The sequence below is a fragment of the Macaca nemestrina genome, chromosome 2, assembly GCF_043159975.1.
Source record: "Macaca nemestrina isolate mMacNem1 chromosome 2, mMacNem.hap1, whole genome shotgun sequence".
Taxonomy (NCBI): Eukaryota; Metazoa; Chordata; class Mammalia; order Primates; family Cercopithecidae; genus Macaca; species Macaca nemestrina.
The window spans coordinates 91,701,866-91,724,374 of NC_092126.1; the positions used below are offsets into that span (position 1 = coordinate 91,701,866).

Genomic DNA, 22,509 nt, shown 5'->3' on the forward strand with positions numbered 1-22,509 from the left:
TGTTCTACCAGCCAGTTTTGTCTACCTCAGACAAACACCACACATCAGTTTAAATTTTTAGCATTATGCCTGTTACACATCTTGATGTTTAATAGGACTAGTCACCCATCTTGTTATTTGGTAGTCAGAAGAGTATTTACTATTCTTAGCCACTTGCACTTCCAACTAAGTTTTAAAATCAGGTTGGCAAGTCACACCTATCGTACTTCCCAAAAAAAACTCTTGAGATTTTTAATAGAATTTTATAAAATTAATTAATTTGTGATAAATTTACATCTTTATGTCAGAAAGTCTTTCTCTGAATGAGTACGATTAACCTTTACATTGGTTTGTCTTCCCTAATATCTCTTAAGAAAGTTTTGCATTAAAAAAAATTGTACATCATTTATTAGATTTATTCCTAAGTACTATCTTTTTTATTGAAATGGCATTGAATTTATTGAATAACTGAATTGTTTTAAATATTGAGTCTCCACATCCCTGAATATAATTCCTTATTTATCCATGACTTTTATATTTCATCCAGTATCATTTTGCAATTATTTCATTAGATTTATATTTAAGCAATATTTTGTGGCAATTATTATCATACCTCTTATGTTATATATGTATTTTTACTGCTGATGTATAGAAATGCTACCGCTTTTGTAGTTACTGATTTTTTTCTATCAATCAACCTTGTGGAACTCAGTATGTTTTTAAGTAGTTGCTGATAGATTTGTATGGATTTCCCATATTTGTGTTTTCTTCAAATAATAATATTGTTTCTTTGTTTCTAATCCTTATGGTATTTTTCTCATGTGTTACATTCTTAATCTATTGTCAGGGACTTTCAGCATAATATTGTAGAGTAAATCAATTATGATTATTACTAATATATTTGGGCTGCCTTTTTCAAACTCAAGTGACTTTTTAACTCATCATTTATTCGTTTGTGTAATTTTGGTCTGTTTAATTCAGCCAAACTAATTAAGTCTTTAAAATTGTATTTTATTTTCTCCCATTTGGAAATTTGGATATTTCATTTATGTTTTTAGATAATTACATTTTCATATGTGTGCATGAATTAACCAATATGAAGATAATTAACGCTTTCATTATCCTGCCAAAAAATAAAGAAACTTCAATGACCCTACTCTCATAACTTCACTACTTTGTCGTTTTTGTTGTTGTTGTTGCTGCTGTTGTTTTTTTAATCTTAGACTCAGAAGGTACATGTGCAAGATTTGTTATATGAGCATATCGAGTCATACTGAAGTTTGGGCCTCTATTGAACCCATCATCTCAAATAGTGAACCTAGTACCCAATTCGTAGTTTTTCAACTTTTTTCCCTTCCTCCCTGCCCCTTTTTGGAGTCCCCAGTGTCTATTGTTTCCAGCTTTATGTCCACATGTACCCATTGTTTAACTCCCACGTATAAGTGAGAACATGCAGTATTTAGTTTTCAGTTTCTGCATTAATTCACTTAGGATAATAGCCTCCAGCTGTAAACGACATGATTTCACTCCTTTTTACGGCTGTGCAATATTTGATGGTGTATATGTACCACATTTGATGAACACTTAGGTTGATTCTATGACTTTGCTATTATGAATAGTGCTTGGATAAACATATGAGTGCAGATATTTTTTGACAGAATGATTTCTTTTCCTTTGGGTAGATACCCACTCCAGTAATGGTATCAGTTATGGTTGCTGGGTCAAATGGTAGCTCCATTTTTAGTAATTTGAGAAATCTCCACACTGCTTTTCATGGAGGTTGAACTAAGTTACATTTCCACCAACAGTGCCTATGTGTTCCCTTTTCCTCTCAGCCTCGCCAACATCTGTTATTTTTGACTTTTTAATAATAGACACCCTGCATGGTCTCATTGTGGTCTTAATTTGCATTTCTCTAATGATTAGTAATATTGAGTATTTTTTCATGTTTATTGGCTTGCATATATGTGTCTTCTTTTGAGAAGTGTCTGTTCATGTCCTTTGCCCACTTTTTAGTGGGTTGTTTTCTTCTTGTTAATTTGTTTAACTTCCTGATAGATTCTGAATATTAGTTCTTTGTCAGGTGCAGAGCTTGCAAGTATTTTCTCTCATTCTGTAGGTAGTCTGTTTACTCGGTTAATTATTTATTTTGCTGTGCAGAAGCTCTTTAGTTTAATTAAGTCCCATTTGTCAATTTTTGGTTTTGTTCCATTTACTTTTGAGTGATCTGTTTTTTTTTTGTAATGTGGAAATTACACTATTGTTGCTAATATATAAAAAGGCAATTGACTATTGCATATTGCTTTGGTTTCAGCAACTATACTAGTTTTTGTTTGTGCTTTGTTTTTTGTTTTGTTTTGTTTTTTGCAAGAGGATCTTGCTGTGTCACACTGGCTGGAGTACAATAGCGTAATCCTGATTCACTGCAGCCTGGAAATCCTGGGCTCAAGCAATCCTCCCACCTCAGCCCCCAACCAGCTGAAACAACAGGCATGCACCACTACACCTGGCTAATTTTCTTTTTAGAGATGGTGCCTTGCTGTGTTGCCTAGGCTGGTCTGGAACTCCTGAGTTCAAGTGATCCTCCTCCCACCTCAGCCTCCAAAGTGTGGAGATTACAGGTGCAAGTCATCACAACCAGCCTAAATTTTCTTATTAATAATTTATCTGTAGATTCTTCTGTATTTTCTTCATAATTACATCATTGGTGAATAATAAGTTTTTATTTCTTCTTTATCAGTAAATATACTATTCATTCATATGTTATACTGCTAGTAAATCAGTAAATTATGAATAAAACAGGTAATAATGGACATCTTTACTTTTGTTTCTGCTCATAAAATGCATTCTGTCAACATTTCACCGTTAAGTATCAAGTTTACTATAGGTATTTCTTCTATACCATTTATCATATTAAGGATGTTCCTGTCTATTTTTAATTTGATAGGAGATTTTATCATGAATGAATGTTAAATTTTGTCAAATATGTTTCTCTACATTTATTACATTATTATATGATTATAATCCTTTAATATATTTATGTAATAGATTACATTAATAGTCAAATAATAACCCACATTATAAATTCCTGGGATAGCCACAGCTTGATCATGGTATATTTTCACTTTTATACACTCCTAGTTTAACTTGTTTTTAAAATTTCACATTTATATTTGTGAAAGACATTGACCTATAATTTTTTTATTATATTTTAAGTTCTAGGGTACATGTGCACAACGTGCAGGTTTGTTACATATGTATACATATGCCATGTTGGTGTGCTGCACCCATTAACTCGTCATTTACATTAGGTATGTCTCCTAATGCTATCCCTCTCCCATACCCCCTCCCCACAATAGGACCCAGTATGCGATGCTCCCCTTCCTGTGTCCAAGTGATCTCATTGTTCAATTCCCACCTATAAGTGAGAACATGTGGCATTTGGTTTTCTGTTCTTGCGATAGTTTGCTGAGAATGATTTTTTTGTGTGTACTTTTCTGATTTGGTTTTAGTATCAAAGTTTACTAACCTCATTAATAGGTTGGGTAGCATTTCATCTTTTTCTATATTCTGGAACAATTTGTATACTATAAGTAGAGTTTAACTATAAATCATCAGAGACTACTGTTTCCATTATGGTGATTTTTTAACTGATGATTCAAATTTTTAATGATTTATAACTATTTGAGTTTTCTATTTATTTCTGAATTGGTTTCAGTAAGTTATATTTTTGAAAACTTTGCTGTATATTTCAGGAAGTTATATACTTCAGAGTTTCCAAATGTCTCATTATATAGCTATTTTCAATATTTTCTTTCTAATCCATACCTTATCTGTAGTTATAGTTTTTAATTCCTTATACTTATTTGGCCCTTTTCTACTTTTTCCCTGATCCGTTTTTTTCAGTTTTTCATTAATCCTTTCAAAAGAAATTAACCTTTGAACTCATTAGTGCTTTAATATAGTTCATCTATTTCATTTATTTCTGCTCAAGTTTATTATTTCCTTCCTTACACTTTCTTTTAGTATATTCTGTTAATCTTTTTCTAACTTACTAACTTGGATGCCTAGTGCATTAATCTTCAGGCTTTCTTCTTATCTAATATAAGTATTTAAAACTACGTATTTCTATCCATGTATTGCTTTAGCTGCATCCCACTAGTTGCTCTATAGTGTTTTTCATATCATTTAATTCTGATTTTTAATTTTTGTTGGACTTTATTCTATGACCCATGAGTTCTTTGTACTATAGTTTTACTTTCATCTGTAGATGTCATTCTAGTTATTTTTTGTTACTTATTTCTAGCATTATTGCATTAGAGCCAAATAATGTGGTCAATATAAAGGTCAGTACTTCTCAAAGTCTCTCTAGGTTATAACACCCTCACTTATCTAGACAATTCACATAATTTCCTGTTTCCTTCTATATCTTGCATTAAAGCTTTTCATAAAATTTAATATGCTAATTGGTCCAACAAAAATAAATATGAATTAAAATATTAAGATGTCATTGGGAGAGTATGTTATCTAATAAGCTAAAGGCAGGACTAAAAAGAAATAATTCCAACCTTCATTTCTGTAATTTTGTTCTCACTTTTAGTGTCTTACCCCTAAGACCTGGGTCACAGTGTTACAAGACTTCCTGGGAAGTCTCATGAATTAATACGTTGGCAATAATAACGTTAAGCTCATGGACAAAATCCTTCATGTTAATGACATATACAAACATAAATGAAGTGTGACTGTCATTTCTCCCCAAACTCAAAAACTCATTGCTCCCGATGAAATTGTACACATTAAAAGACCAAAAACGATAATAATAATTAAACTAATCAAATTGTACCATAAAATATATACCTACCAGCTCAAGGAAAAATCCATGAAATCTGAAACTAATTGAAGATGAAGACAGATGTAAAAGGAGCACATCTCAAAAATGGAGGAGGCTGTGGTGGACAGAAGGCAGAACAATGGTTGTGTTCGTCAATGCCATGCCTTCTCTGCCCTATGAAATAACAGATGTGTTCTCATGGGGCAGAGTTGTATAGCAGCTCTGCTCACTGAAGCTCTGAAGGCACTCAGCAATCCATTGCCTCACAGGTTCACCTTAAGATCTAACAGAAGAGCATGTTTCCCTAAGTCTGGGAACTAGAGGGTTCAGTGCCTGGAGAGTTTGATTTTTTTCTGGAAAGAATACTAAATTTGTTGGTGGTAGAGTCCAATGGACACTAATGGGAAGACAGAAACTTGAGGTATGTTCTAGCCATGCTTCCCTGATTTATTTAGTTTTAGTAGACCATTCAGCTTCCCTATAACTGGCTATTTTACAACCTAGGCTTGTTGTGGTCAGTCTAGTCCAAATAAAAGGAACATATCTTATAAGCCTAATAAATGCAAGAGACTGAACTTACAAAGATGTGGTCTGTCTTTAACTCTTGAACAGCTCAGTATTCACTGGGCCAGAGAGGCACAAACATAAATATTCGGCACATGTAAGTTCTGGAAGAGCTCTCAGCCAGGTAACTTCAGATATATTTAATTCTTCATTTCTAATTAATGCTTTCCCTACTTCTCTTCCCTACACCCACCAGGTGACCCATCACATATCTGAGAGATTCAGGATTCTGCAGAATTCTCTTCTGCCCTTTCCATGTTTTAGTGGCCATGCTGTCTTTTGTTTCTCTACCTAGAGAGTCTCATTAAAACCCATAGTGTTGCTAGTTCTAGACACAAATGATGCCCAGATCTAAATCTGTTTGTTTTTTTGTTTGTTTGTTCTTAAGTTCTGGGGTACATGTGCAGGATGTGCAGGTTTTTTACATAGGTAAACATGTGCCATAGGTGGTTTGCTGCACCTATCAACCCAGCACCTAGGTATTAAGCCCAGCATGCATTAGCTGTTGTCCCTAATGCTCTTCCATTCCCACTCTTCCCCAGCACACCCCAGTAAGTGTTGCTCCCTTTCCTGTGTCCACATGTACTCATCGCTCAGCTCCCACTTTTTAGTGAGAACATGTAGTGTTTGGTTTTCTGTTTCTGTGTTAGTTTGCTGAGGATAATGGCTTCCAACTTCATCTAAGTAGATCTAAATATTAATCTCCTCTATCACTTCTCTTTTTTTAAACCCCTCTGTATCTAATACCTGAAACATTGGGAGAGTTTAAGAATCAGTCCCTTTGTCTCCATATGTAAACATTTCTAAACAACCAGCCGCATTAATACAAGTGATCTTTCTAAAGCACGTATCTAATCATTGTACTTGCTTAATTCCTTTAATCCCCTCTCTAACTTCAAAAGACATACAAGATCCTTTTTCTCTGGCCCCTGCCTGTGTAACCAGCTCACTGTCTGACATTCCCCACCCACAATATCCTGGAATCCAACCACACTCTGCTACCTCTATTCTCTCATATTCTGCCTGGATACTCTTCCCTTCTCAATCATTTGCTCATCCAAGACTTAATTTGGTCTGTCAAAGGACACTTAATCATCACGATTTAAATCAAGTTATGGTCCCTAACTGGCAGGCTTCCTAAACCACCTTTGTGCTTGTAAATCATAGCCCTGGGCCAATTGAATTCATAACGTGTCTGTAGTTACGGTTTTCAATTCCTGACATTTATTTGTCCCTTTTGTTTTTTTCTTCTACCATCGATCTACTGAATGTTCATTTTAAGGAATGCCTGAAAAAGTAATGGCCAATGTGCCTGAGGCCAATTTGCCAAAGAATCCATTTGCCATCAGTCATTTTGGTGAATTTATCGAATTTCGCTATACACCACAAATTTGGTATGATCATTGTAACCCTACACAGTTCTACAATAAACCACACTAAATGGAATGAAAACATTTACAAGGGGGCCAGATTTAGGGCCTTCAGACTCTCTCCACTCTGTCTCTCTCTGCAGCCATTGTCTCTCAATCTCTCTGCCCCTCTGTCTTTCCATCTCTTGTCCCAGACACCCACTGTCTCCAGTCTCCCTTTCTCTCTGTCCCCTGTTCCTCCCACCCCCATACCAGCCATGCCCTCCAGCTTCCTCTGCCCCCTAGTCTTCCCTCCTCTATCCTCTGGGTGTCCCCCTCTCTAGGTCAGTGGGCCAGACTTCGTGTTTCACTGATTCTTCTTTTCAACTTAGCAGAGGGTCCTACTATTCTTACCACAACCTTTATCAATGAGTACAAGAAACAAATTTTGGTTAATTGATAAAGTTGATAAATCCATCAAAGTGGTCGCAATGTGAAATTTGCCACAAGAATTTCAATAATACTAAAATATTAGGAAAACAGCCAATGACTCTAAAAAGAATTTGAAAACTAGTAAAAATTGAAAGGCTCCCACATGAAATGCCAAATTTTTGTTATATTTGTTAGAAGGATATATTCACAAACATATTCAAGAAAGGCATATTTATAAATATATTCATAAGAATATATTTACAAAGAGACTAAGCCTCCCTAGAAAACTTAGCTTTCAAAAATATCAAACTGATCCTAAAATACTGCTAAGATGAATACATCTGTAAGAAAAACACACTTTATGATTGAACAGATTTTTAAAATATAGTCTTAAAATATTCATACACAAATTTATTTATAATCCTTTACTATATTTAAAACAATACTCCTTAAAAGAAGTCTTTGTTAAATCTGTAAGTGTGGTAAAGTTGGCAAAATATTTATGTAGTAAGCTGATCCTTCAGTAAATTGGCTTTTGGGGAATTAGGCATTGAGAAACTGATCCTTTAGCAAATTGGCCCTTGGTATATCAGTTTGCTTCCCTTGTACACACCTCTCTAATCAGTCTCATTGCCACACATTGCAATGACTGACATCTCCCTCAGCTCCCTTGGGACACTAAGTCTTATTTATTTGGTATTGCCAGAACTTAGCACATTGTGTTTCATCTGATGAAGACTTAGAAATGTTGACCAATGAATAAACAAATTAATTCATAAATGGCCTTTATGCTGCCTTAACCTGAGGACTTCTCTCCTTCTCCTTATGGGATAGATACCAAGGGAATCTGAATTTAAATGGGTGACAGTCAAGGAGGAAAAATTTTCTTGCACATTTTACTCTTTATATCCATATTTGTATATGCATAGCCTCATAAATAATGAGCCCCAATATCAAATTTCAAGAAACTATACAAAAGGAGCTCAAAACAAAATTTTACTAGGTTGACTATTACTTGGGGTAAAATTTATTGAAGCCTTACTAAACAATTGAAAATATTTTGTTTACAAGACATTTACCACAAACACTTTTGTTATACTTGGATTTGCCCTGTAGATATATTAATAACTTCTGTTCTCCAAAGGCTTTGAGCAGAATGTTCCCTATGTATAGTAAAGACTGCACTATATCTACTATTTGTTGTTGTCAACATGTGGTTCACCATGAAGCCAAGACTATCTCAACAGGCCTTAAATGTGTCCTTGCAGGACACATCAAGGCTAGATCAGTGTCAAACTTATAAAGTCAAATTCCTGCTCTACGCCCACTGCTGGGCAGCACACTTAGCCAAAACTGAATTTATAGTCATACCCCAGACTCATTCTTCCTCCTGAGCTCTCTACATCAGTGAATTGTACCGGCCCTCATTCCATTATTCTCAGAACTACCACCTCCACCCTCAACTCCTCTCAGATAGATTCATAAAGAATAGACAGAAAGAACCAAAGGGTGATGAGCTATCAGCCTTGTTAGTAGTTACACAGTAACTCATACATTACATGGCTTCCTAGTATGGAAAAGGACGCATAGGCCTGTGGCCCAAAATATGGCATCATGCTCCTTCCAGCTAACACTGAAGACAACATGGTGTAGAAGAGGCCAACTAACCCACTCTGTCTCAAGCTGGGAACACCCTCTTTTCCAACTGAGACTTACTACCCTTACTACCTGGACATGCAAAAAACCAAAGCACACCAGGCCTGAACAAACACAAATCCAAAATGATATATTTTTTTACAAAAATTATGCCACTCATTAGCAATGACCCAGAAAATAGAGGTGGCCCTCTGACTCTGGCATATCTCACCACTGAGATTAGTCACTCCTCTGCCTGTACTTAGGACACTAAACCTGTGGGAAGAGAATCTATAAATGTACAATCACTTTCTTCCTCTTTAGCAAGGTCAGCAGAAGTCACCTCTTTGGATCCTGGAAGAGCAGGGAAACAGAGAAACAAGGATCTCACCTTACTACTCTCCACCATTTCTCCAGTCATCCACACCAAGTACTGGAGCATAAATCTAAACTACATCACTTTTCTTGCTTCCTCATCATCCACTGTATTCTATCAGCCACCAAATCCTGAAGTTCTGCCCCGTAGATATTTCTCCATGTACCGTTTCATCTTCATACATCCTACCTTGACCCTAGATCCAGCCCTCATTGTCCTTTGCCAACACTACAGTAATAGTCCCCCCATTCCTCTCTCTGATTTAAGCCTTATCTTGTTTCTTAAACTCTGCACAGAAGCCAGAGTGATCATTCTGAAACTCAGTCATGTCACCCTCTGACAGATTCCCATTCACTACAGAGTAAAGGCCAAGCTCTTTAGAATGACTTACAAAACCCTTCATGGCCTACCTACCTTTGCAAACTCATCTGCCTCTTTCCCTGTCCCATAGGCATCTCAGTAATATTAAAACAGTTATAGTTTCTGATATTCACCATGCAATTGCAAGTTTCCATTGCTTTGCTCATGTGAGTCCTTCTGTCTAAAATACCCTTGACTCTGTCTCATTTGGTTAACCCTGATTAAAACTTGAATATTTTGTTTAAAGTGTTTCTCCTTCAGGAACCCTTCCCTAAACTCAACCCTGGCTCTCCGTCCTGCTTCCTCAGGCTGGGGTATCCTCCCCTCTTCTCTATTCCCGTAATACTCTGTGAATTGCTCCATCATTATATTTTTCATCCTATGCTGATATTTATATACTTATCTGTTTTCCTTTTGGGCAGGGCCCATATCCCCAATAACAAGAGGTTACCAGCATTCAGGAAAAGTTTGTGAACCTAAACTGAACTCTTTGCTCTTCCAAATCATGTATTCATTTCTTTATTTTCCATTAATTCGATCATCATTTACTAATGAATTCCATGGGCACAGCCCACTCTACTCACCCACTTTCATTTTGCTGGGTAGTATCCTGGTTTCTCAGATATTTTGGGGGCTCTATATAAAATTGTTCACTTTTCCCCTCTCTATACATTCCAGAGCATATCAAAAACATTTGTTAACCACTTTCAAATTGTGATTTGTTTTTGAATTACAGGTTTGAATCATTTTTATATGCTTCTTGTTCTGATGACACAACTGACTGATTACACTTCTCCTTTACGGGTATAGGCTGACATAAGTGATGCTGTGTGACAGTCTAATACCCTGGAATTGTGAGATTATGCTCCCTCCTTGCTGTCTTCCATCTGCAGGAAATGCAGACCTCGATGGCAGCCATCAGAGTTAAATACATGTTGATAAATAACATTAGTGAAGTAACAGCAGATTATTATTTTACAGCAGGTCTTTGAAGATACTCAGACTCGGCCTGTCTCTTCCTGATTCAGAAAAGCTTTCAGCCCACTGGTTTTAGCCACTAACGGACACTGATTTTTTTAAATTTGAGTTCATAAAGGGTGAAGTTTTGAAAGCTTTGATGTAAATCCTACAATTTCCAAACAAAATCTCAAAAAAAAATGAAGAAACACAGAGGGTGGGTGGTTGCCAGTCTGTGGAAGTCAAAAGCAGGGCAGGCCAGCTAATCCAGGGGCACTGGGATTGGGAGCTGGGGAACAATGAAAGATGTGGGCTCTCCAGGCCTCTGGTAATAACCATGAGCAGCCAAGAGCAAGTGACAGCGGGAAGAAGCCAGGAAGGACAGGGGCATGAAAAGATGATAAACAAAGGCCTGTATTTAGCTCCGACTCTCCTATTACAATGAGCTGACTTCGCAAGGAAAGAGTAAGATTTATATAAACCACCTCATAAAGAGAACTTTAAAATAATAATAAGAAGCTAATCAGTTAATTTTGCACAACCAATACTTAGATTAATAAATACTCAGCCCTACAACCTCATGGAAATATATTAAGTACAGATGCACTCTATCACCTCTATAAGGAATCAAAATATTTAGCAACCAGCCCAGAATGATCAGCCAATCAGAAGAGACATTGGTTATAGACACCAGTCAGGCCATCCTCGAGCACAAAGCTAAATATAAGCCCTGAATAAACACACAACTGCACAAACAACAGGCATATCTTCCCTCCCCTGCAAAGTTCCACTTTAGAGTCTACTCTGGTTCCTCTCCCAAGCAACAAGAGTGATTAGCGATAAAAATTTGAATGAAAAATCTGAAGTTATTCTTGTGCATATTGGTTTTTGCCTGAAGCTAAAAAAAAAAATGACTTAAGAGTTTCTTTTTCCATTTTCAGCATTTTATTTGTCCTCGCTGTTTCTAGGCTCTAAAGGCCAGCGATTTTCCCATTTCCACTGCCCTGCAATCCAAAGCTCCCTCCTCAAAATAGACACCGAGAAATCATGAGCTGTTTCTTGGTCGCAGGCCTTGCAGGAATTCCTGAGCACTGCCTTCCTACTCAAGCTTCTCTTCATCTCACCCAGCATCCAGCACTTCCGCATTTCTTTTCTACCTTCTCCTCCAGACCTGGTTTCAAATCCAATCCTCCATCCCTAATCTTTATACACTATTAATTTTCTTGCAGTTTTGTCCATTAGAAATTCTTTGGAGAATAGTAGCAATTTTAGGGTTTTCTGATGTCCGTGTCATTGAGCTGTAGCTCCCCACTCCATTTTTTGAATGGGAACATTTATTACTAATCTCATGTCAGTCATTCTCTTAAATGATTTGCTTGTATCATGTCACTTAGCCATTAAAATGCATTTAAACATTATTTTCACTTTGCAGGCAACTGGGGATCAGAAAGTCTAAGGAACGGCCGGGCACGGTGGTTCATGCCTGTAATCCCAGCACTTTGGGAGGCCGAGGCGGGTGGATCACGAGGTCAGGAGATCGAGACCATCCTGGCAAACACGGTGAAACCTCGTCTCTATTAAAAAAATACAAAAAATTAGCCGGGCGTGGTGGCGGGCGCCTGTAGTGCCAGCTACTCGGGAGGCTGAGGCGGGAGAATGGCGTGAACCAGGGAGGCAGAGCTTGCAGTGAGCCGAGATCACACCACTGCACTCTAGCCTGGGTGACACAGTGAGACTCCATCTCAAAAAAGAAAGTCTAAGGCACTTCTCATTGATCACACAGCTAATAAGCAGTGAAACCAGTCTGAACTCAGGAGACAGTTGATTTCAATTTCTTGTTTTCTTATCCTACATTGCTGCTCTAAAATAAAAAACAAAAATACTAATAAAACTGTCCAAAGTTACAAGGTCTGGCCTCAATTTGAATGACACTTTTCTAACTCAATCGAATGTTTTCACATATAAGAATAGCTGGGTCACCACTCTACATCTTCACACTGCTTATCAATCTCAAGCCAACAAAGCCCTAAGCAGCCCTCAGCTTGAGAAAAATGTTAACCAAAATAACTTCTGCCTATCATTACTGAAGAGAAATGAAAGATTAATTTGATATATTCCAAGTATATGTTGCCATTTATTTGAATCAATGCTCCATTAGGTATTCCAAAATTATTTAAAAATCAATAATGATCAGCTTTGGGTTAAATGGTAAAGTCAACAAACCCAAAGCATTATTTTGAGGGTTGAGGGGATTGGTTTCTTTCTTTAGAATTAGATAGAACGAAAATTAATTTACAGTTAGACATTGGCCCCAGAGTAAAGAAGGAGGGCTTATTTCTGCTCAGGACTGGTACATGTACAGGCGTGCATGTGCTTGTGAGTGTGTGTGCCTGCATGTGTGTACTTGTGTGGGAGGTAGTGGACACACAGTGAGGTCCAGCTGCATTGAGGCAGGTTTGGAGGGCCCTAGGAAAGCATGGACAGAAACTGACCTGCTCTCTAGGGGCATGCTGATTAACTAAACTTTATGTAAGATCATATTGTTTTCAACCTCAGAAATATTTACCAGAAAATCAGAGACCATGACCTCCTGGACAAAAGGAAAACAGTCACAGCACTGAAGGCAGGAGAGGACCGAGCCATTCTCCTGGGACTGGCCATGATGGTGTGCTCCATCATGATGTACTTTCTGCTGGGAATCACACTCCTGCGCTCATACATGCAGAGGTAATACCACTGGGAGGGTGCGACCCTGCTGTTTGTCTCCTCCTCCATCCTCCCCCATCACTTAGGCAACCCTAAGGTCATCTTCCTCGCCTTCTTTCCTGATAAGAATTTTGAGAAGTTCCTGGTAAACAATACTTTTCAATAATGTTATCTAATAATAATAATAAATATAGCTCTATGTATAACATGGATACCAGGCGTCAAAGACTTGTACTTGTTTAATTATCACAATTACTCTATAAGGTTAAGTATAAATATACTCATTATAAAAATGGCAAAACTGAGGCTCAAGAGAAATATGATTTCCTCAGTGTCTTACAGCTCTTACTTGTGGCAGAGCTAAGATTCAAGCCCACATCTCGCTTATTCCAAAGTCCCTATTCTTGCCACTTCACACTTCTGTCCGTTCCTCACCCTCCTCCCTTTTCCACCCCAACCAACCCCTCCATCACCTTCCACGTGAGTGGTTCTCAACTGCATATTCCAACTTCCCCAGAAACTCTAAAAATGACAATACCCAGCCCCCATCATCATCACCCCAGAAGGTCAGATTTAATTGGTCTGGAGTGGGACCCAGTCACCAGTATCTGTTAAAGCTCCCCAGGTGATTCTAATGGGCCTTCTAGGCTGAGAAACACTGCTATGCATCTACTTTTAAAAATAACAGATTTTGAATCTTTTCATTTCAATATTTGCCGTAGGTTTACTGAATGGATAGGGAGGCAAATAAATTGTGAGACAGCAAGTGTACTCTCGCCCTCGGTAAGCCACGTGGTAAATCCCACCAGCATCTCTAGCTGTTGTCCATAAATTGGACACTCTAAACACAGGCGAGCCCAGCCTTGATGTATCGAATGGGGGGAAGTCTCACAGCAGTTCAGCTTAAAGAAACAAGACCTTTTCTAATGAAAAATTGAGGTTTCAATCCAAAAGAAAATGAAACAATTTTGTGGCATTTGTTTCTCCATCTAAATTAATACTTTCATTTTAGAAGCAAAATCTAGCTGAAATACAGTAATTTGCTGAAATTAAGGCATCATCTTTCACATTTGTGGCTGCTCTGCTCTGTTTCTCTGATGGCCTTCAGCTGTGCTCATTTTCAATGAAAGTGCTGATGCCTCAGGCCCCAAGTGGTCGCTGATTCCAAAATGCTTTCAGATCTTCACATCTGCTTAGAACCATCAAAGATTTTTTCCTCAGTATATAAGCAAAATGTGACCACCCATGTTCCAGGAAAACACAATTTGCCACACCGAGGGAGGGGATCAGGTCTAGTATCCTGCTTCTGGAATAAAACTTCACACATGCGAAGGGGCAGGATGCTGTGGATGCCTGTCTAGCAAAAGGAAAGGGTATCAATCTGCAAAGAAAACACGTTTCTCATTGCTGTGGTGATCAGCTTATATCCAAAACCAAACCATTGATTGCTGGTGTGTTAATTCCTAATTACAAATGTTAATCTTGATCATAAAATTAAAGGTATATTAAAATGACAAGTTGACAAATGGGCAGCTGGATTCTTCCAGGTGAGAGGTAACAGGACACCCTTATTCATCCATTAGTCTGCATAAAAGAGTTTCTTTTCCATTGTGTTTGTGGGGAGACAGCACAACACAATAGAATGAGCCTGCGCCTTAGAGAATTACAAGATTGGGTGGGATCACAGTTTCCATCACTTACTGCCTATATGTCCTTGCATATGTCATGGGATTTCTCAGTTCACTCACTTTTAAAAAGAAATTGCTTCCCAACTTGCACAGTTGTTGAGAGAACAAAAGAAGGTATTATATATGAAGTACCAATTAGGGTGAAAGGAATGTGCAGCAAGTGACTGCTCATGATATAACGAAAGGGTTGAGTTATCCTTTTTCCCTTATTAGAAAGACCTTAAGGCATTCTGTCACTGTCGTTCCATCTGTCAAGCTGGACCACACAACCCTCCACTCCTTTGTCATCTCCCCGCTCCTTCTCCCTCACACCTTCTGTGCCTGCAAACAGGGCAGGGAAGGGATCTGGGATGCAGAAAGTACAAAGTAAAACATAGAGAGGTAGGGGCTGGAGCATGTCAAGAAGCTGCCTGCAATGTGTAAATACAGGGTGAGGACAGGTGATGATTTTAAAGCATGCTTCATGTTACCAGGGAGTTCAATAAGGGAAAAAAGAACTTAAGTCAAATACCAGAGAATACCATATAAAATGGAAGTCACTGAAAACGTTCTCGCGTGTCCAAGTTTGTCTATGCTATATGGTAGTTTGCTTAAAGCTGTTCTATACGAAGGCCTAAACTTTACACAGATAGATCATATTAGAGATTTAGAAAAGATTTTTCAGCTTCAGGAGCTGAGAAATAATTCCCTCAGATGATGCCTTTCTCACTATTAGCTCTTGGGCCTGTGTTTACTCTCACCCCTTTCTCTGTAGCGTGTGGACCGAAGAGTCTCAATGCACCTTGCTGAATGCATCCATCACGGAAACATTTAATTGCTCCTTCAGCTGCGGTCCAGACTGCTGGAAACTTTCTCAGTACCCCTGCCTCCAGGTGTACGTTAACCTGACTTCTTCCGGGGAAAAGCTCCTCCTCTACCACACAGAAGAGACGATAAAAATCAATCAGAAGGTAGGAACTTGGCGCGCTGCATTTCAGTTACCCCACAGAGCTTCACACCAGGCTCTCTGCCTCTGAAGTTCCCCTTTGCCAGCATTTCAAAGGAAAATACTTTCAGGAAGCAGAGCCTGCCTCTTCCATTCAGAGAACTTGCTATGTGACTCTTGCCTAGAAAACATTTATTTTCTGTGCAAGTTGTGGGCAAATCATTCCTACATTTGTGGTAGTGCAGATTTGGCTTTCACTTCCATTTGAAAGGGTAAATATTAATATATCTTTACACAAATAGACTGAGTCTTTCAAAGCAACTATGCAGCTTAGAGATGTACAAGACAAAACCATGTGTTTATCCTGTACCTGGGAACCACCAGCTAAAGGTGTGTTCTGTTGGTCCATGGTCATTGTCATTTAGTTCTGTGACCTCAGGGATATAACTTAACGTTTCTGATCCTCAGCTTCCTTTTCTCTAAAAAGCAACAAATGGACACCTTGCAAGGTCCTTATGAAGATGAGACCTCAGCATATACAATGTTGAGCAGAGCATGCTACTTTCGACCCATGGTCACTGTGTGTGTGTGTGTGTGTGTGTGTGTGTGTGTGTGTGTGTGTGTTCTTCTTCACATATGTCATATTCATAGAGGCTGAATTTTCCAGCACTAATATATTCAAGTCCACGTGGTAGATATTCAACAAATGTGTATTTTATTAAAGTTTTACATAAAATTTACATTTATAAGGTCTGGAATGACCAGGAAGGTGTCAGCAGACCAACTTGCCATTACAATTTTAAGTTAAATATATTGAGTGTTGGATTTGTGGTAACAATTAGATATGCAGAATAATCTCATATGCGAAGACAACTCAATGCCACTCTTGGCTCTTATTACCAGGATAAACCCTTCTGACCTCTAATCTTTCTTGTAAAAGCTTTTCTTTTCATTACATTGTCAGCATTTAAATGATATAGCTTACGGTTATTGAAAAAATGCAGTAGATTCAAAGTTCAATACTAGCACATAGAGAGTGAATAGGATTTGTTTCTGATATATCGACACAAAGTAAGGAAAACAACCTTGAACTTTTGTTGCAATAACTTAAAAGAATTCTTGCAAATATCTCTGAGGACTCAACATAATAAATATTTCAGAGAATGTTGTTTGAAAATGCTGGCTCTGATTTTCTTTCATTTGTAGTAGCCACAAATAATACCAGTCCCAGTGCTGTGCTGCAATATGTAAAGCCTAGCTCTCTCACAAAGTGTTTGTCTTTCATGATCTTCGCTTAAGTCAGATTTTAAAATCAAAGCTGACCGGTAATGATGAATGCCTATAAAACTCTTAAACCTGAATAGGCATCAAAAAATGGGACATATTTTCATTTCCTCATTTTGACAATTTATCACTACAGCCCTGTGAATGCATTATTTAGGCTATAAACAGAGAGGGAAGCTACCAATAAACTGTCCCAGTTACGTATTCAGGACTGGTATCTTACTTGCTCTCAGCATAACACTAGGTCATCATTTGGTTTATTGGTCCCACTATCTTGTTTTTTCAAGTAAATTATAACATAGAGAACTGTGCATGAAATGAAAAAGTACAGCTCAAGTATTACAAACAGATTCATGACCACCATGTAACCACCTTAAGGTTCAAGAAATACAACATTTTCTGTACCCCAAAAACACCCTACATGCCCCCTCTCAATAACTACAGGCTCTGCGTCCACCAAAGACAACAACTATCCTGACTGTTTATGGCAATTACTTTCTTACTTTTCTTTGTACTTTTATCACCTCTGTTGGTTATACGTGTTGCAAATATATTCTCCCATTATGTGGCCTTTTCACTCTCTGAATGTCTTTCAATGAAAGAAACTTCTAATTTCAGTGCAGCCAGATTTTGTCAATCTTTTTCTTTCTGTTCAGTGCTTTTGCTGTTCTGTTTAAGTCTTATACCCACCCTAATATCATAAAGTCATTCTCCTAAATGACATTCTAAGTGTATTATTGTTTTCCCTTTCATGTATACAGTAAAATCTGACTGGAATTAATTTTTACATAGGGATCAACTTTCTTTTTTGTTTGTTTGTTTTTTCATATGGACACCGACGTGCTCCAGTCCATTTTTGAAGAGACCACACTTTTCCTCACTGAATTATTTTTATAATCTCATTTCTTCCTCCATTTTATCAGAAGTTATCTATTCTGTTACTATTCTTTTTAAAGTCAAAAAATAACAGATGCTGGCGAGGTTGCAAAGAAAAGGGAATGCCTATCCACTGCTGGTGGGAACATAAACTGGTTCAGCCATTGTGGAAAGTAGTTTGGTGATTGCTCAGAGAACACAAAGCAGAGCTACCATTCGTCCCAGCAATCCCAGTATTGGGTATATACCCAGAAGAATACAAATTATTCTGCCACAAAGACACATGTACATATATGTTTATGGCAGCACTTCTCACAATAGCAAAGATGTGGAATCAACCTAAATAAATGCCCATCAACAGTGGAAAGGATTTTTTGCTTCTTTCTGGATACATCCTATCTTCTAATTCAGCAATTCTTTACTCTGCAAATCAACTGTTAAACCCATCCATTGAGTACTTAATTTCTCTTACGGTATTTTAAGTTCTAGAATATCCAACTGAGTCTTGTTTTATCATGTCCAGTTCTCTGCAATATTTTAATTATTGTCTTTTAAATCCTTCAACATAAAAAGTAAAATTATAGTTGTTATAAAATCTATTTTGATATCATCACTATTTGAAGCCCCTATGTACCTGTTCTGTTTTTGTTTTCTCTTGTTTGTTTTCATGCTGTCTTGTAATATCTGACTATTTTTATTAGGTTTCAGATATTATATTTGTAAAATTTTTATAAAAAATAACTTTAATCCTAGGATAATGTTATAATGTCATCATTTCCAACAATTATTTCCATTTGCTTCACCAGCCACAAGCCATTCAGCATCACCTCATTCTGACTTCATAAATTGTGATACTCAAATCAGAACTGAAGTCCCTATGAGGACCTATCTATTTCAGGCTGACTATTCTCCCAGGATGCAACCCTTCAGAATCCCAACCCAAAGTGAATAGGGGAATTATCAAGACCCCAGCTTGATAGGCCCCCAATAATAATTCCTGCTCATAGCTCTGCAAGGCTGTCAAAAATGCCAGTTAATCTCCTAGGCTCTCACCCCCTCTTCTACAATCAGCAAATGCTCCCAGGGAAAAAGGCAGCAAACATTTGGCTCACTTTCCTGGCCCAGTGATTCTTCACTTTCTGGAAAGCTACCATCTGCTTTTAATCTGAAATATATGCACTGAAAATACACAATTATCTCTATGTCAAAAGGTCATTAAACTGTCTTCATGCAAAATGAGGAATATTCAAGATAATTATGGCAAAAACATAAAAAAATTTTCAATGTCAGCTCTCTTTCCTGTTATCCTTCCCAGGCTCACCAAAAATAATGGTCTCCCTCACAGTTACCAACAAATAGGCGTGGTTATATTGAGATACATCAGGCGCTGTTGATAATAACTGTCCTAAGACAATAGGAGGTGAAAGGATATTAGTCAATCTGTCTGCATCTTGGTAGAAAGCATTTTATTTTTACATTTTTACCCTCTCTCATATAGTTTCTCTTTAGCCTTTAAACCCAGTGACCAACCTCTTGTCAACATTATGACCGAAGCTGCTTAAGCTGATAAACTGTCATGCTCTCCTAGAGCCACTGGCTGACTAATGGGCCCTGGGAGCTACAAGAGGGCTCAAGGGTCCCTGCCTCCCTTGGCTACAAGGCTGTCACTAGCATCATAAAAAACAGCAGCTGAGTATTAATTCACTATGGTTGTTGCTTGTGAATTCCTCAATGCCAATCTCCTTCAGGATTTTAAAACCTCTTTTCCTCACCAGGAATTCCCAAAACATGCCCCTATGGTTTGAGGATAGATTTAAAATGTAGTTTGGTGCAAAAAAAAGGAAACTATACCCATTTTTTTTGGTATATGGCATAATACTATATATCTGGTCTGATGATGTAGAAAAATCCCAATTCAGTTTCTCCTACTATACTCTCACAACACACTGCCAAATCCAGGTGTGGGGGGGGCTTTTCCCCACACATACTGAAGGTGAGTTCAGAATAATAAAATAATTTTCCCAGAGTTACACATTCACTAACTAATTATGTCTGAATTAAAATCTAAGTCTTTTTACTTCATCATCCTTGCTCTTAAAGAGTAAAACATTAGAGCATCCCCTTGAGAGAGTAAGGACAAGAGTTCTGAAAAATCCAAATTCTGTGAACTATTTATCCTTCTGATAGATATTTTGGTGAACAGGTGAGAATCTACATCATTCCATCCTATTCCAAGAGGCACTTAGGATCAAGTAAGAAACAATGAGCAAAGAATAGAATTATCTGTGATCCATAGGTAGGATTAGGACTGTATATTCAGCACCAGTTTATGTAGAGTGGATATTAAACAGATAGAAGCTTACCCTGAAAGGGGTAAAAAAAAAAAGTGGGGGTTGGAGGTGGGGAATATGCCCTGAAATTTGGCATTTGACATCGCATAATTAGCATTTTAAATTTGAGATATTTCTTAGACTTTTCCTGAAACTGCCGGCAGACCAGAGATTCAGAAACACTTTTGTGATTGACAAAGTTTAGTCACTCCTTACCAAAGTTGAAATCTGGGAAAACTGAAGAGAGCACCTTTGTGTATAAGCAAAAGAAAGAATGTGCCATAAAGAAGCTGATACTGAGCATCAAAAAGGAAAGCAGGGGGAAGGAACCTAGTGCTTTTCAATTGCCAAGAGGGAGGCGCGTGGTGAAGACTCAAGGTCAGATTAAATATCTGCCTCACTTTAGGACTAATTGGATACATCAGAATCCTAGGGACTCTGTGGTTTAAGCTTTCTGGATATTGTCTAATCCCAAAGCTCCAAGAAGATTCTATCTCCTTAGTCAATTTCCTAGGTCTTTCAAGTTTCTTCTCTACTCCACATCAAACAGAAGTGTCATAATAGGTATGAGACCTGTGGGCAAATATAGGAAAGGAAAATCTCTCTGTAATGGGACCTTTGTCTCAATACTGAAAGAAACAGTCATGCATAGCAGTGTGAATTCTATTTTCCTTTTCACTACTAAATACTTGGAACAGTCAACTTGCCAAAATCAAGCAGATACTAGATATTCAAACTAAACAAGTCTAAGGTAAACGTTGTAGGATCCACTTTTTTAAAAAGTGATGGTAAAGAGCATGAAGTCTCAAAAGGAGTGGGAAGAAATGAAGTCTCAATTTACTTTCTCAACTCATCTGTTTATCACTAATGTTCAAAAAATTCAAAAGTTGAAAATATATTTGTGAATCCAAGGCTACCACCTGGTGAACTATACATTCTTTGAACATTCAAGTTATATCCTGCTCTCGAGCATAGAATGCAAAGTCTGGTACATTATATATGCTTAATAAATATGTGCACAATATTCATTATTTGAGACTACTAGAAAAAGTTCCATTGACTTTGGAACCAATAATATTTATGTTTCACATGAGCAGTGTTTTTTTCCATTTTTGGTTTTTGTTTGTTGTTTGTTTACTTCATGGACATTGTGGACTAGGACCTGGCTACTAAGGAGTTCTGACAGTACATTTGTAACCCACCTCTATGATTGTACAGTCTTTATTGAAAGGCTTTTTAGCCACATTCTCATCCCATTTCATCACCCGTCTGTGTTTTTTTTTTCTGTTTCTCTCTGTACATTCTATATTGTTTATGTTTTTGTCACCTATATATAACATGCTACATGGTATATTGGAGACAACAAATATTGAATGGATTTTATTACATTTCTAACCCCATTTCAAAAATAAGATACTTCCCTCTTTATAAAAAGGCAAATGAAGAACACACCCTTCCCTTGAAGTGATCTGAGAAATTGATAGCTCCCTTCCTACCATCACAAGGAAAAGGAGGCTGACAGTGAGGTTATTCAGCCCAAAACACTCTCTTATTGCCTCATCCCTTCCCCACATCTTTTATTTTTAAGATGAAGGCATGTCACTCTTTGCTTCACACAAGCCTAGTAAGGCATGTCTGAAAAAAAGCCCAACAGGTAGTTTCTTAAAACTTCTGTCCATCATGAGAATAAAAATAACTGTTCTAAAGGATTCTGGAAGAGAGGCTAAGGAAAAAAAATTTAGTCAGTTCTCCAAAAATTGGAGAGAAGATGCAATTGCTGGACCTTCATGGCCCAGGTAAGGGAAAGGATGATCAGGAGACATAGACAGGACCCAAGGTTTTTCAGCTGGGAAAGGAAAGAGCATGATCTTGGGTCCATCCCTGTGGTTTTCAGTACTAAAGAGAAGTTTCTGTCTGTCAAGAATTTAAGGATTGGGAAAAGCAGTAAGATTTTATTAACAAAACTCAGGATTAAGAGAGATGTAAGTCTAAATCTTCCACTGAATGGCTGCTTCAGAGGTTTGATAGATTTATATAATCACATGTTAAGGCACAAAAGAAAAAATTACCTATAGCCATAGTAAAATATTAACATATTTTTATCAGTACTAAAATATATTGTATATATAAAATTATTACTCATATGTTCTTTCTGTTAAATATCATACAGAATCTAAAAGCTAAATCTTCCCCTTCCCACACCTCCCACCAAAAAAG

At 37.5% G+C, this 22,509-nt stretch overlaps 1 protein-coding gene and 1 long non-coding RNA gene across 7 annotated transcripts in view; one reads left to right on the forward strand and one right to left on the reverse strand.

Annotated features, from left to right (window-relative positions):
* Positions 1–22,509, forward strand: part of LOC105489979 (potassium calcium-activated channel subfamily M regulatory beta subunit 2) — a 415,168-nt gene that overhangs the window by 384,991 nt on the left and 7,668 nt on the right. For all 6 annotated transcript variants that reach the window (XM_011755164.3, XM_011755167.3, XM_071091282.1 and 3 more), the window contains 2 exons: positions 13,040–13,210; positions 15,632–15,827. In XM_011755164.3, coding sequence (XP_011753466.2) covers positions 13,040–13,210; positions 15,632–15,827 — 367 coding nt within the window. The remainder of the gene's footprint in view (positions 1–13,039; positions 13,211–15,631; positions 15,828–22,509) is intronic.
* The window catches only part of LOC139361923 (uncharacterized), a 145,594-nt gene that overhangs the window by 56,680 nt on the left and 66,405 nt on the right, over positions 1–22,509 (reverse strand). The gene's annotated exons all lie outside the window — the stretch shown is intronic.